We start from the raw sequence: 14980 nt of genomic DNA, 5'->3' as shown, positions 1-14980 counted from the left end.
AAGGTCAGAAAAGACCGTTCCAGTCAGTGAGGTGAAATACCTGGGGACAGCAGTAGGCGAGTACTGAAGTACTCTCTAGCCTGTGGCTTTTTGGGACTCAGATTTTCTAGAATAGGAAAGAAGACCTATGTGAACTGCTGTTCCTAAATTCTCAGTGAGTGTAACTGTCTTCCAGAGTCTCTTTGTGAAACCTTTTAAGTATCCTGTTTAATTAAGCATAGTCTCTGATGACAGTACGTCTTCCTCTCGTGCACCTAACAGTCAGCTGTTGCATTAGTCCTTAGCTTTTGTCTGTGGTCTTCTAAGTTCCCCTGTGTACTCTTCTTGGTGGTACTGGGGCTGGGACTTTACCCCAGCGCTTGGTAAGCTTTCCCTGTAAAGTACGTCATGTATATATTAACATACGATATGTGTAGTGATTTTATATAGGGATGTAGAGTAGATTATTTTTAGGCTTTGCAAGCCATATGTGGCCTCTGTTATGTATTCTTGTTGGTTTATTTTTACAGCTCTTTAAAAATTTAAAAATGTTCTTAGCTCACACTCCATACAAGAACCAGGCACCAGCTGGGTTTGGCCCACAGGCTGTTTGCCAACCCGTGCTCTGCATGTTTATCCTTTGCCGGCAGCCTCTCTCTGCCAGCAGAGGGCATTAGAGAACATTAAAAGGCCCTAGTGAGAAGGGACTTGATCCTTACTGTTTTATTCTCCATTCCTGCCGTCATTGAACTACAGTTTTTTTTGTTGTTGTTTTGTTTTCTGTTTTTGTTTGATTTTTGGAGTTTTGTTTTTTGTTGTCTTTTCCCCTGGCAGTGGCAGCTGGTTCCAGTTCTAGTTGTTTTTTTTTTTTGCACCCCAGAAGCCAGCCACATTGTGTTCTATTAGATATAGCAGAACACAGGCCAGTGCCTGCTCCTCACAGGTCTGGGTCCCAGCTCTGCAGGCCTCCAGCTTTCTGGTTCTAATAACCCCTCTTCTTTTCTCTGTTACCTCAGCCCTAGAGATGGCAGCTCTTTCTTGTAGTTATCTTGGTGTTACTTTGATGTTTCTCTTTGCTTTTTCAAGCCTTCAGTGTATAATTTAGCCATTTCACTTAATTAAATTCTCCTAGTTAAAATACCTGAGATTTCTGTATTCCTAATTGCACTATGACCGTTAAAGCTGTACATATGGGTTATGGAGCCTAACTTCAGCAGAGAGTCATCTGAGACCTGCTTGGAGTTGTCAGGATTTATAACTTAAACACTGTCAGTCAGACTTTTTAAGTAAGGGCAGCTAGCTGGTAAGTAAAAGCAGCAACTGGTAAGCATCTGGATTTGAAAACCTTTAGAGAGGATTGGATGAGCCGTGTCCTTAAGGTACCACATCCGAACATTTATTCCCCTCCTAAATCCATTTTATTTTTTCTTAAATGGTCAGAGTTTCTTAACTCATGGCTACAGGAGTCTTTATGTGTTGTAGACTATAGAAAGGTTATTCTTTAAATCATAGCTTTCTTGTAGATTTATTATCTCTGTGGATTGCTCTCGAGCTTTACTTTTGGCTTGGCACTGTGGTGATCAGTGTTTTTTTCCCCAGTGGACATTTTCTTTCCTATTTAATACCAGATATTTAAGGTTCCCCACCCCCCAACTGTTGTATTAAAAGCCTGTGCTTAGATTATTGTCATGGGACAAGTTAAGTGTTCCTAATTCTCAGCACCCCCTTGGCTGCTTCTTCAGGACACTGCCAGCGTGAAGTCCTCCAGCAGCCTGGAGCCCAACCTCTTCTGTGATGAAGAGATCCCCATCAAGTCTGAGGAGGTGGTCACGCACATGTGGACAGCACCCTCTTTCTGCGCAGAGCACGCATACTCGTCCGCTTCTAAGAGCTGCCCTCAAGGTATTACCACCCCGGGGAGCAGTGTGGGGAAAAGAAGTCTGACACCATACTGGCAGTCTCTCCTCAAGCATGAATCCTGACCATGAAATGCAGTAGAACTTGAAAAATGCAACTTTGGAAAAATCTAGTCTCTGGTAGCATTTTTCTGTCATTAGGTCATAACCTGAAAATTTCTGTAGAATCGTTCACTCCTAATTGGAAGCCCTTTAGAGTCCATCCAGCCCCTTCTGATCCCACTTTTATCAAACCCCTGATCAGTCATTATTTATCCTCTATTTGTTTATAATTAGTTGTTGAGGAACTTGCTGCTTTTGAAGAATACTCATTCTGGTTTTGAAAAGCTTTATTAGTTCTTCATACCTTGGTAAATAATTTTTCTATTGTGTTCACTATCTAGTCTTTGTCCCCATGAAAATCAGTCAGACTGCTTTAGGTCAGACCTGTGGAAATTGGAGAATATCTCTATCTTCATAGTAAAATTCAGGATTTTATGGAATAGCATATTATTACTGTTAATTAGGCAGGTAATGGGTTATTTATGCGTGGCAGTTATATGTCTAATCTTTTGGTATCTTCTACAATGGAGAGAGCATTCCCTTTCCCCTCCAGTCTCAAGAAAAACAATATGGAACCTGTTTTCACTCTAAATCAGTTTTTTAGAGTGTCATTGGAATTCTAGGCCTTTTTTGCTCTGTGTTTTTTAAAAATTTCGCTTTCATACTGATGCAGTGAATCCAAACATCTAAACTAAGTGTTGGAGGAGGAGGGACCATTCCTCTAAATATTTACTTTTAAAGCATTACTTTTTTCAGTAGTTTGCATGTTTTGTTCTGTCTTCTGTTTGGGGGGAAAGGTTCTAGCACCCCACGGAAACAGCCTCGGAAAAGCCCTTTGGTGCCCCGGAGCTTGGAGCCTCCAGTGCTAGAGTTGTCGCCAGGAGCTAAAGCTCAGCTGGAGGAGCTGATGATGGTGGGAGATCTCCTGGAGGTGTCCCTGGACGAGACTCAGCACATATGGCGGATTTTGCAGGCCACACACCCACCCTCTGAAGATAGATTCCTGCACATCATGGAGGTATGGATTGGAAGCTTATTACACAGTGGTTTAAAACCACTTAGAATGTCCCGCTTCCGTGGAGGTTCCACAGGTCACCACAAGGGGAGGACTGGTGGATGGTGCTCTAGTTGCCCTGCTCTCTCACCAAGCCGAAGTATTTCTGCTTTATGGTTTTCTTTATTGAGGTTTTACATAGTTTATATATTTTTATACAATTGACCCATTTTTTTTTTTAATCTGTGATACTATAATCCTGAGCGGGAGGGGAAAGGGACAGACACGACAAGTGTTCAGCTCTTTCTACCCACGAAGAAGGTAAGGGTCAGAGATGCAGAAACTTGTCTGAAGTCACACTTGCAGCAAAAGCAGAGGGACCCAGGCTCTAACTCTGGCATTTGATTTCTGTGTTCTTTTCATTTTTCTTTTCCCTGACTATTTCTGTGAAATGGAAGGTATAGTGTCATACTGGCACACTGTAGTTTGTCTTTGGTTTGAAAGTCACATCAAAGGTGCCTGATTTAGATGGTGTCTTCCAGTTGGCAGAGCTTTTTCTTCACACCCAGTCTTATCTGATTTTATATATAAGGAAACACAAAGTTTTGAAAAGTTAAATGTCTTATTCAAGGTGTGATGGGTTTAAGACACTTGTGACCCAGTGTTCTTTATGATTCTGCAGATTCTTATGCTCTGTTGCTAAGTTGTACGACTGTTTGCGACCTCATAGATTGCAGCACACCACAGTCCTCTGTCCTCCATTGTCTCCTGGAGTTTGTTAGATTCATGTCCGTTGAGTCAGTGATGCTGTCTAATCATCTCATCCTCTACCTGCAGAATCTTAGGAAGTGTTATTTCTTAAGTAATTATCAAGCTTATGATTTTCAGTATTTAGTTTTCTACCTCACCCCTTGTTCAGAACTTTAATACTGGTAAATAAAGACCAAAAGAGTTACTGCATAACTTAACATACATTTAGTATGTTGAGTTTTCTATGTTTTCGTCTCAGTTACAGACAGATGCTGCAGACTGTATAATATACGCTGACAATTGTTTGGCCTTTCCCCCCCTTTGATAAGCTAAATATAAGTCAGATATTTTATTCAGGGCTTGCCATTATTTTCAACTGTTATCTTCTTTGAATATTGTGTTTGTCTTCTTAAAATATCAGAATATTTATTGTATAATGTATGCAGTATAAAATTTTTTATTTTAACTATTTTAAAATACACAATTCAGTTGTTTTAATCACATTTATAATATTATACAACTGTTACACCTGTCCATTTCCAGAACTTTTAAATTACTCCAAACAGAAACACAGTACCTGTTAAATAATAAATCCCATTTCCCTCCCCCCACAGCCTTGGTAATTCATATTTTTCCTGTCATTATGAAATTGTATATCCATGATACCTCATATAAGAGAATAAAACTGTTCTTGAATGTCTTGCTTTTTAATTGTTTCTCTTTTTATATTTTTGAAGGATGACAGCATGGAAGAGAAACCATTAAAAATAAAAGGAAAGGACTCTTCAGAGAAGAAACGGAAACGGAAGCTAGAAAAAGTAGAGCAGCTTTTTGGTGAAGGAAAGCAGAAGTCCAAGGAACTAAAGAAAATGGATAAACCTAAAAAGAAGAAGTTAAAATTAAGTGCAGAAAAATCAAAGGAGCTGAACAAACTGGCTAAGAAGCTAGCGAAAGAAGAAGAGAGGAAGAAAAAGAAGGAGAAGGCCGCTGCAGCCAAAGTCGAACTTGTGAAAGAGAGCACCGAGAAGAAGAGAGAGAAGAAGGTGCTGGACATTCCCTCCAAGTACGACTGGTCTGGAGCAGAGGAGTCGGACGATGAGAACGCCGTGTGCGCTGCACAGAACTGCCAGAGGCCCTGCAAGGACAAGGTGAGTCTCTCTGCGTCCCAGCGAGTGTGTGCGGGGACACGGAGCAGCAGTCAGGCACATGAGGCTGTGACGTAGTGATGGTCTGTTTTGATCCCAGGATTTGGCCTTGCACCATCACATGTTTAATACGGTTTCTAGAACTTTTTTCAGTTAGGAAGTTTTAATAGAAGAAATGTGTTTTAGAATTCGTGTACAGAGCGAACCTCCCAAATGAGCAGAGTGAAGCTGTGTGGTACCCAGGAGCAGTGCACCCCACATGAGGCCACAGCAGGGCTCCGAGCAGTTGTGTGCCCTCCATGTAGAGTGCCTCGGAGAACTAAGCACCTTGTCAGTCAGCCACAGTGGCCTGAAAGGTCCTGGGCCAGAGTTCTAAGACCCGACGAGTAAATTGCTTGGAGATTTGTTGTGAAGACGTAAAACTTGGGTTAAATCTTCCCTTTGGTCTGTGTCTTAGCCGCACTCAGGCCTATGTATACGCTCCTAAATAGAATATGATTTTTAAAAATCTCTTGCAGAAAATAATGAAGATCTTTAAAGGTACTATCTTTTTTTTTTTTTAATGTCAGCCCTAGACTTTAAATATTAGTTAAGTACATGATCTTTCTTAAGGCAATATTGATGTTATAGACTTCTGAGAAAAATGGATGGACTTTATGAAAAATCCTAGTTCGTTAAGTGTCTGGAGGCATCTATTTTGATGTTCCCATCAAGATTATTAGTAAGTTCATGGTTTTAACTTTATCTCCTTACGCCACTTGATTTTTAGAATTTAAATAACCCCTCAGTTTGAATATATAAACAGAATAAAAACAATTGCATCACTATTCCCTCCTCGGTTAAATACTGTTAGAGCTTGAAGAGGTCACCTTCTCCAGCCTCCTCATTTTACAAATGATGTAACCAGGATTGAGTGAGGATAAATGATGTGACCGAAGTCATAGAGCTAGTTAGTGGCAAAACCACAAGGAGAAACCTGGCTCCCAGACCAGGTGCTCTGCTAATATCCCCACCCCTGTAGTAATTGAGATGCAAGTACAAAACAGTCCAGAACTATATGACGTGTTTAAATTATTAAAGGTTTTTCTCACTTTCGGAAAATGAGTATATAGTAAGATACATACCCTGTAGTCCAGCTCTCCGAGAACAACAACTGGGAATGTTTTAGCATGCTTCCTTCCAGTTCTTTTTCTGTATGGTTTGTTTCATAGCATGTCATACTGTCCACTTTCGTATCTTGCTTTATTTATTTCATAAGCATTTTTCTATATTGTAAATATTTTTAAAGCATCTTAGTAGATACATTATGTATGTATTTTTATCTTTCATTTAAATTTATTCTCATCTGAATTTGTTTATTAAAAAGGCTATGAAAGGTTACCTATTTCTCTTTGGGTCCTGAAACATTAGTAGCTTAGTGTTGGCAGAACCTTCTCCCCTTTCTTTCTCCTTTAATTTTATGGCAGTTGTAGGATTGGCAGCAAGATGTGTTTCTTTTTTAGCTTACCTATCATCCTTTCTACAGTGTTTATATCTGTCATAACCTTCCTCTTTTTTTATTCCCCTCCTTTTCACGTAATACCCTCTCCCTTCTCTCTGCTTAGCATTTAAAACACAGTTCAGTTGATCTACTGTCTCTGTTCTCTTTCTGTAGCGTATAACACTACAGACAGTTTTCTCTCTTCTGCTATAAAATTGATACATTAACACATCCTGCTTTACTTATTTAATATAATGTGATCAATATATAAGCCCTAAGATTTGCTCCTAACATTGTAGATACTTTTAAAAAATCTAGAAAAGGGATTTCCTGGTGGTCCAGTGGTTAGGACTCCACATTTCCACTGCAGGGGGCCGAGGTTCCATCCCTGGTTGGAGAACTAAGATCCTGCAAGCTGGGTGGCGGGGCCAAAAAAAAAAAAAAATCTGGAAAGTTATCATCCCCATTGTGATGGAGCAAAAGGAAATTTAGCCACATATTTAGAGAAAATGTCTGCTGTTTAAAATATACAAAGATTTGTACAGATTACTACAGAACTTTGTGAAGATTAGTAGAAAAGATTATTGAACACACAGGTGAGCAAGTGTGCCTCACCTTGTCAGTAGCTGCATAAAAGAAACTTAGATATTTCTTAAATGTGTTTAATTTCAAATGGGAATTATTTCAGTTATAAACATTTTGCTCATCACTGCTGTTTTGCAGTTTTTGTGGTGCTCCAAGTTTATTTCTGACACAATTTTACTACCTGTGTATTTCTTTAAAAACTTTGTGAATAATCTTACAACTTCCTCAGTTTGAAGTATAGTGTTTCTTTAAGGAAAACAAATTAATGCATGACATCTTCACTACAAAAGGATGCCAAGAAAAGAATGTTTTTAAAAGAAGTCTGTTCTTTAAATACTATGTAGCAAAAAACCACACACAACTTCTAGGATTCATTCATATTTAGGTAAATGTACAGTTTTTCCAACAAGTAATTACTATTATTTTCACCTAAAATGTGCAGATTGAGAAAACTTTGAAGGATTACTTAAATGTATCCACCCTCTATTTCAAAAATGTTTTAGAAAGAAAAATATTATCAGAATGATGTAAAAGGTTTTAAAAGCCCAAACTATCTCTTCCATCATTATCAAATTGACTTTAAGTTGAAATTAATTTTTTTTTAAAAATAATGAACTGTTTTCAAAAGATTAGTTTTCAGGTTCAGATTCTTTTTCTCCCTGAACCCTGCCACTTTCATTCAGTCTTACTGGTACCAAGAGTTAAACAAGTTAACTTGAAGGAGCAAGTTCTTTCAAGCTAGTATATAAGGAATATTTTTCTGCATTAAAATAAATATTTAATCTTACTATGAAAATGGACTTTTTCCCCCTTTAGCTTTTTTTACCTTCTTTCTGGGGCTTTTTTCTTACCATTACCACCTTCCTAAGGTGTCCAATACAGTAAATAAAGAGAGATTATAAACTTCTATTTCTCACTTTAACTGTTTATTACCCACTCTGATTTTAAAAGATTTTTGTGGAGAATCATATAGGCAAAAGTATTTGCATTATCAGTTCCTTTATCATTCTTATCTCCTTTTAGCATAAACAAAGGTTGGATTACCTAAATGAGCGAGTCTTACACACACAAACTATGGTGATATTATAAGGTGACCAGCTGTCACCTTCAGCACCGAAATTCCTGTGTCTTGGGAAACTGGTTAATCTCAGGCAGACTGAAGAGGTTGGTTACTTATTGATGAGAGCACCAAAAAACATACATGGGGATTCTAAGCATATGTTGTACTTGGTAAATTGTTTTAATTTTCTTGTCTTGCTTTAGCAAGAAAGTTTGGTGCAAAAGAGATTGAATGCCAAAAATATAGAGTTCAGTTGGGTAATTAAGAGTATCACTAAATCATCCGTTTTCTTTTTTTCCCCAGTGTAATAATACACACTAAGAATTGAAGAAAATACAACATGCCAAACATTTTATTTTTTCTTAAGCATAAATATGAAACCATTTAGCAAATCAAGAAATGCCAAACCAACATAATTTTCTCTGTTTAATATATCTCTCTTTTAAACACACATTTAACCGATAATCTCTTTATCGGTTAATATTTGAACAGCTCATAGCTGTGAAGTTTTTCAGGAACTGCTTTTTTTGATTTGAGAAGTACGTTTCCTAGAAATAATGAAAGGGGAAATGACTATTAGGACTTACTATGCAGTTAACCAGGTTCTTTGTTCTCTAGTGTTCAGGCTACCACAGTCTGTCAGAGTCCTCTGTGGATTCAGTTAGCGTTCCAGACAGAAGTATAATTTTGATTGTTAGTCGATGAACATGATCAAAAGATATTCATAGAGAGGGCCATTTTTTCCCTGCTCATTATTAGGCCAAATTGTTGTCTGACCTATAGGCTGGGATCGAGTCTCAGGAAAAGTTACTATGCCTTTTGGGATGGTGGGGCAGCTGGGCTTAGGAATGGACCTCTAGCCAAAATTTCAAAAGGGGAAATGCTGTCTTCCTTATTTGAAAGAGAGCAGTAGATTTGATTTTGGGAAACCAGAAACCAGTGAGTGGGGTGCAGAATTTGATTTTAAAAGAAACTTTTCTTGGCAGCAAATCATGACAAATTGTAACTTTTTTACCTTGTGGGGACTGTACTGGTTAGAATAGTTAGTTCCCTGTCGATTCAGGTGTTTATAACCTGGGATGGCACCTCCAGTCTGAGCAGCCCAGAGGACCACAGCTCATTCTCCCAGCTCCCTTGACCAGCGTCACACAGCCGGACACTGACTCTGTGTTCACCCACTGTCAGGTTAGCGCTTTATAAATCTTCACCTCCTTGTTCTATCTTTATTTTTTAATCTGTTGCACCGGAGTTATTATCTCCATTTTCTATACCTCCAGTGCAGTTTGCACAGTAGGAACACTTTGACCAATTAAGACTTCAGAAGCTAAATATCACACGAACAATTACAGAACAAAAACAAGATTCATTTGAGGAAACAAGTCACTCTGAACTTGCAGAAAGCAGTATTGTACAGTGAATGTAATGGTCAAGTTTAGAATATATGAGAATGACCCGGGAGCTGATCACAATACAGACTTCTGGTTTGAACCCCAAGGTGCTTCTGAGTCTGTAGGTTTGGGCTAGGTCTTAGCTACACACAGCATGTGATTCTGGCATGAGTCATGCGGCAGGCATTTATTTGCAGAATGTTTCATGTGAAGAAGGATGAGTGGAGCTGGGAGACTACGATTTTAGAAATGCCTCCAGTGTCCCAGCCTGGGGACCAGGAGCCTTGCCAAACATTATTTCATTTGATCGTCTAAATTAGTGGTCCCCAGCCTTTTTGATACCAGGCACCGATTTCATGTAAGGCAGTTTTTCCACGGCCTGAAGTCAGTGGACGGTTTCAGGATGATTCAAGCACATTACATTTATTGTTCACTTTATTTCTATTGTTATTACAGCAGCTCCACCTCCAGTCATTAGACATTACATCCTGGAAGCTGAGGACCCCTTTGCTGTAAATAATTCTGTGAGCAAGACTTGGTCTCTGTTTTTCAAAGGGAGATGTGGAGCCTTAGGGAGATTGAATGACTTGCCTCAGCTCATACATCAGAACTCTGGACTTGGGAGTGAATTCAGTAATCTTTATGCCACACAGTATTGGCCCCTTGAGAGCTAGAACTCTAAGAACAACTAAAGCAGAAAGGTTATTTTGACAAATGATTTCTCCCACCCTTTATTAAAAACCCAGAAACTACTAACATGACTGTCATACTTGATGAGTTTTATAGTCTGGACACTGATTTTGAGAACTGCCCACTTTCCCTGAAACTCATTTCCTAGTCCACTCCTCCTTCCTTCTGTCCTTTCTCACAAGCTGTGCTGTGAAGTACTCTGTGGATCCCTTCATTCTCCTCACTTTGCTCTGGTTTCTAGAAAAGTTCATTGCTGTGCATGACTTCTGACATTGTTAGTGAGATGGCCCGCTTTTATCTTGCGTAGAGAAGAGAAAGAAGCCCTTTTATCTTAAAGGTTCTAATCTGCCATGGCATAGCCATAAAAACCACCCCAATCACCTGCCAAATAGCAAATCCAGGATCTCCTCACCATTAAGTGTCTACCCCAGGCTTAGCGCCACCAAACCATAGTCCCTTTCTGGCCTCCTATAGTCACCATCCTCTCTGAAGGGTCACAGCTTGCCAGGCCTCTGCCACTGACCTGTCAGTTACCCAGACGTTAATTTTAAACACCAGAGTGATCTATTGACCTGTGTCTTTGACTGTTTTAATTGGTTAATTTGTAAGATTTGACCTCTGATATTTGCTAACTTTTTATAGGGAGTTGTATTTGTAACGGAAGAAGAGAAGAATAAAAAATATTAGTTTTAAAAGTGGCCTATGTGACTGCTTTTCTAAAAAGGTATTTAATGCTCTTAGTACTTTGGCTTATCTCTTTGAAATAAAGCTAATACACAGGATTGCCTTCACATTGTTGTACTCTGCCTTTCCTGATTGATAATTGCATTGTCTTAGAGCCTAGACGTTGTTAATATTAGCTAAAACTACTTGGCTGCTCTATTAGAAGTTCCTTTTTTTGTCAAATTTTCTCAAACATGTTTCTGCCTTGCAAGGAGCCCCAGGTATTTATGAGGTGATGGAGTATCTAAGAGGCCTCATTTTTGGACACATTACGGAAAAAAAAAATAATTCGGGGGGATTAACTTCCCAGCTTCTTTCTTTAAAAAATAACTCCATAAGAAGTCATTGTCTATCTGGGCATCCCCGTTATTTGCTATCATTTAAGCCAAGGCAGCTCTTTGGTTTGCTTGTATCCCAGGCTTCCTGCATGTGTAACCTAAACATCCCCGATCTTGTCTCCCAACAGGTGGACTGGGTGCAGTGTGATGGTGGCTGCGATGAGTGGTTTCACCAAGTTTGTGTGGGGGTCTCTCCAGAAATGGCGGAAAGTGAAGATTACATCTGTACAAACTGTGCAAAGAAGCAGGGGCCAGACAGCCCAGGGCCAGCACCGCCCCCTTCCTTCATAATGAGCTACAAGCTACCAGTGGAGGACCTTAAAGAGACCAGTTAGCAGACATTGGGTTGGTTTGGGACACGGGGGAAAACGGACCACACTGAGACCGTCCGTAGTCATCAAGTAAAGTGGTTTAGGTCCACTCAGAATGTTGCTTCCAAAGATGAACGGCCTTCTGGGAAAGTCCTCTCAGCCGACTTCCTCTGCGCATGGACATGGGACCGGCGTTCTCTGTCTGCACTTGTGTGCCGAGGGTGTCTGCCTTGGTCCAGCAGCTGGGGTTTCAGTTCATGTCTCCTCTGAGGTCCTTTGTCACATTAAGGCCAGACACTGGAGCTCTAGGGTGGCAGGTTGGCATCGTTGTGTTGGTGTGCTCACGGGGCTTGTAAGGGTGTGCTTTAGGGCCAGTCGATACTAGTTAGAGGTTCGCGGCCAGCACTGTTGGGGGGTGGTGACTGCTTGGATCTCCTTAGTTAGGGCAGTGGGAGGAGTCAGAGGACCAGCTTCCTTCCACTCTGACCTGCATTTGACGCCTGGCAGGTCCAGCTCAGAGAGGACCAGGACGAACGTAGTCCTATTAGAGGCCGTGGGAGGGGAGCCCGGCCTGTAGACCTCCGCTCCATGTGCTGTGTGTACCAAGAGGAAAACCCCAAGTGAGGGGCAGATCACCCCATCTTCCTAAGGAGGAGAGTAGCATCCAGTTCAGAAATCTGACTAGATTGGATTCTGGGAAGAAGAGGTTTTATTTTAAGGCAGGCAGCCTTTTTTGGCTTTGAGAAGTCTTGTTGCCTTGGGTCTGCATTTAGAAAAGAGCAGGTACGTGGATCCAGGCTTGAGTCAGAATGTTTCACTGAGCCAGCGACGCATGCTTTTCGGGGAAACCTTGACAAGTGAACCGGGTGCCACCAGGCTTCAGTCATGGCCACCAGCAAAACCAGCAAAGCAGCTTTTGCCTTGCAGCCCCGCCCTCCGTCTGGCTCCAGGACTGGCCGCTGCTGACTGAGGCCGGCCACGGGCGCTGTCCCGGAGCCCCGTGGCTTCCTCCAAGAAGTTGGGCACAGAGTACCTCTGGTGACGAAGTTGTTTTAGTAAACCCATTTTTTAAAAAAGAAAAAAGGACTTGTTTTTACTTTTTTCTAAATGTCTCTGACTACTGACTGTTCTATAAATAGATTATTTTTCCTTTTTTAATATACATATATGAATATATAAATATATATATATTTACCGTTACCAGCAGCTTGTGACGGAGTCTCAGCATCAGAAATCCATTTGGGGGCTTGCTTTCTCTTCTTGCTTTTTATAAAGGAGTCCCACTCCTTCCTTGTAGTACAAGGAGTTAGCACTTCCATCTCCAGCCTCGCCTAACCAGATCGTCCCATCTTGTTTTTGTCCAAATAGATAATTCTGTTTCCTTTGTATGTTGGGACTCGTCCCTGTCTGTGGGGAATCCTGATTGTGCTGTATCTGCAATGGTGGTTCTGTTTGGTTCTGTTATGTTCTGTTTGTGAAAGTTTGAAATGACGGTGCTGTGTTGTTCTCCTTCCTGTTGTGTTCTGTCTTCGTGGAGGTGTTAGGTAAGCTCTTACTAGAAGGGGACTCTTTTTTTTTTCTTTTTTTAAGGACAAAAAAGACCCACCAAACAAGCTAAAAACGGTGTTTCGTCTTCACTATCCTGTGTCCCTTTATTTTGAGTTGAAAATATGTGGTTTGGCTTATAAATTCATCAGTTTTCCTTTTAAAGAAGGGGGGAGAAAGATGGGCCCAGAGAACAGCTAAAACTCTTGTCCTCCCTTTTTAAAGAAATGTCTTCTAGTAACTAGAAGCGAAATGTACTGTCGAGTCACAGTTTGAGTGGGTATGAGATTTAACTCAAAAGACTTCTTCCTAAAAAAAACCCTTTCCTGTAAAATCCAGTTTCTGGACATGGTTTCTCTGTAGTTCGTATTACCAGTCTTTTTGTCCCTCTTCCCCTGGTATCATAAAATCTTGAGTGTTAAGAAGTTCATCAGTGTTGATGTGCATGGGTCTTAATGTTTCATCTCAAGTGTATGTATGATTTTCAGTGGAAATTGCAAGGTAACTATTTTCATAAGTTTTCATTTTGCTAATGTACATAAAGGTATTATTACTTAGTTAAGAATTTCATCCGGTTATATTATAAAAGAAAGCACAATTTTTTTTTTTTTTTTTTTTTTTTGCCTTTTGGTCTTCTCTGTAAAAGCCTTCAGACACTTGTGGGTTAAAAATTGATTGCAGTTTTTAGTGATGGCTGCCTGGAACACACTTTAAAATACCTTCTTTTCCCTTCAGCTGTCAGCAGAGGGACATGAGCATGCTAAGAAAGATGGCTCAGGGGCTCTGCTTCTTGGAGTGGTAGATGGGGAGAGAGGGCTGTTTAGGAAATGATTTATGTCCACAATACGGCATTTGCCTGCATGTTTGACCTGAGAAAGTTGCAAGGCAATCTCCCAACCATGAATAGCTTCCTGTTCATCTTCAGACATTTTGAAGCCTAAATATATCCTTTAATTGATACTGTGGGATTTTCTGTATTAATTTGAAAGTCACAGGGATTTGCTCTCACTTTTGACCATTTAGACCGAGGCTGAGAACAGATGAGTGAAATTAGTTTAAAGAAGAAAAATATGTAAAATGTGTAATTTTGCAATTAGTGGACTAAGATTCATCTGTTTAAAGAAATGCTGGTACTCTAGTATAAAACTTCACTTAGAGGAAGTTACATATTTACAGCTTAAACCCATTCTGCAGTGGTGTAGCATGTCAAATTAAAATTTGATTTAAAATGTTTCTTCACCCTTCCTGTCTCCTCCAAGTCCCAATTCTTCCCCACTGATACTTTAACTTTCTTGTTGTAATAATTCTTTCAAAGGCATTTCTCACTATGTTCACTATAAAGCATTTTGGCGAAGATTATAGAAGGGAAGATGAAAATCGGTAGGCCAAGAGTAGGTCCACAGCTCTCCCGTGGTCCCTCTGGCTGGTGTTGGCCTCACTGCCTGCAGTAACCACAGCAGAGCCACATGGAGGCACCGGGCCAGGACCTTGCGAGGCGGCCAGTCCCCAGCTGTCTGTGACTCAGACGTGGGCTTCGTGGAGTGATAGCGGCTGTATGTCCTGCTTTGGATAATTGAAATGTCAAATGTGAAACCTGTGGTTGCCCATGACGTACTTTAATGATCAAAACGCCAGTGAGGGCTGACCCGTGAGCCAGGAACAATTTCACCTGTGCTTTTCTTTACCTTTATCTTCAACATGTGTCTGAGAAATAATGTTTGTTTTTCTTAATTTTTAAATTCTGATACCATTCTGTAGCTGTAGGAGAAACTCCCTACTGGTCGATACCTGAATTCTGTAGTACGTTTATGTGAGAACCAGCCAGTGCTTTTACATGGCAGGGTGAGGGAAAACTGCGAAAGCCCTTCTTTCAAAGGATGGATGAGCCACTGGAAGGAGAAGGTGGAAAGTTGAAGTGGAACTTGAAAATTGTGGAAAAATGAAGGTGAAGTCCCACACATAGCCGGGTTCAGTAAAGGTTTACATATGAACTAGCTTCATATGTGTGTAAAAAGTTGCTTTTGCAGTAGTATA

General features: G+C 40.3%; 1 protein-coding gene across 1 annotated transcript in view; it reads left to right on the top strand.

Moving 5' to 3' along the window:
* The window catches only part of KDM5A (lysine demethylase 5A), a 64640-nt gene extending 50196 nt beyond the window's left edge, over positions 1–14444 (top strand). Inside the window, exons 25-28 of the mRNA XM_065942908.1 lie at positions 1722–1881; positions 2735–2955; positions 4419–4829; positions 11219–14444. Of these exons, the coding sequence (XP_065798980.1) occupies positions 1722–1881; positions 2735–2955; positions 4419–4829; positions 11219–11425 (999 nt within the window). The 3' untranslated portion in view covers positions 11426–14444. The remainder of the gene's footprint in view (positions 1–1721; positions 1882–2734; positions 2956–4418; positions 4830–11218) is intronic.
* Positions 14445–14980: the final 536 nt, after the last annotated feature.

Source organism: Muntiacus reevesi, chromosome 1 (genome assembly GCF_963930625.1).
Source record: "Muntiacus reevesi chromosome 1, mMunRee1.1, whole genome shotgun sequence".
Lineage (NCBI taxonomy): Eukaryota > Metazoa > Chordata > Mammalia > Artiodactyla > Cervidae > Muntiacus > Muntiacus reevesi.
The sequence above is the reverse complement of the archived record's forward strand: the minus strand, read 5'-3'. Positions and strand labels throughout refer to the sequence as shown.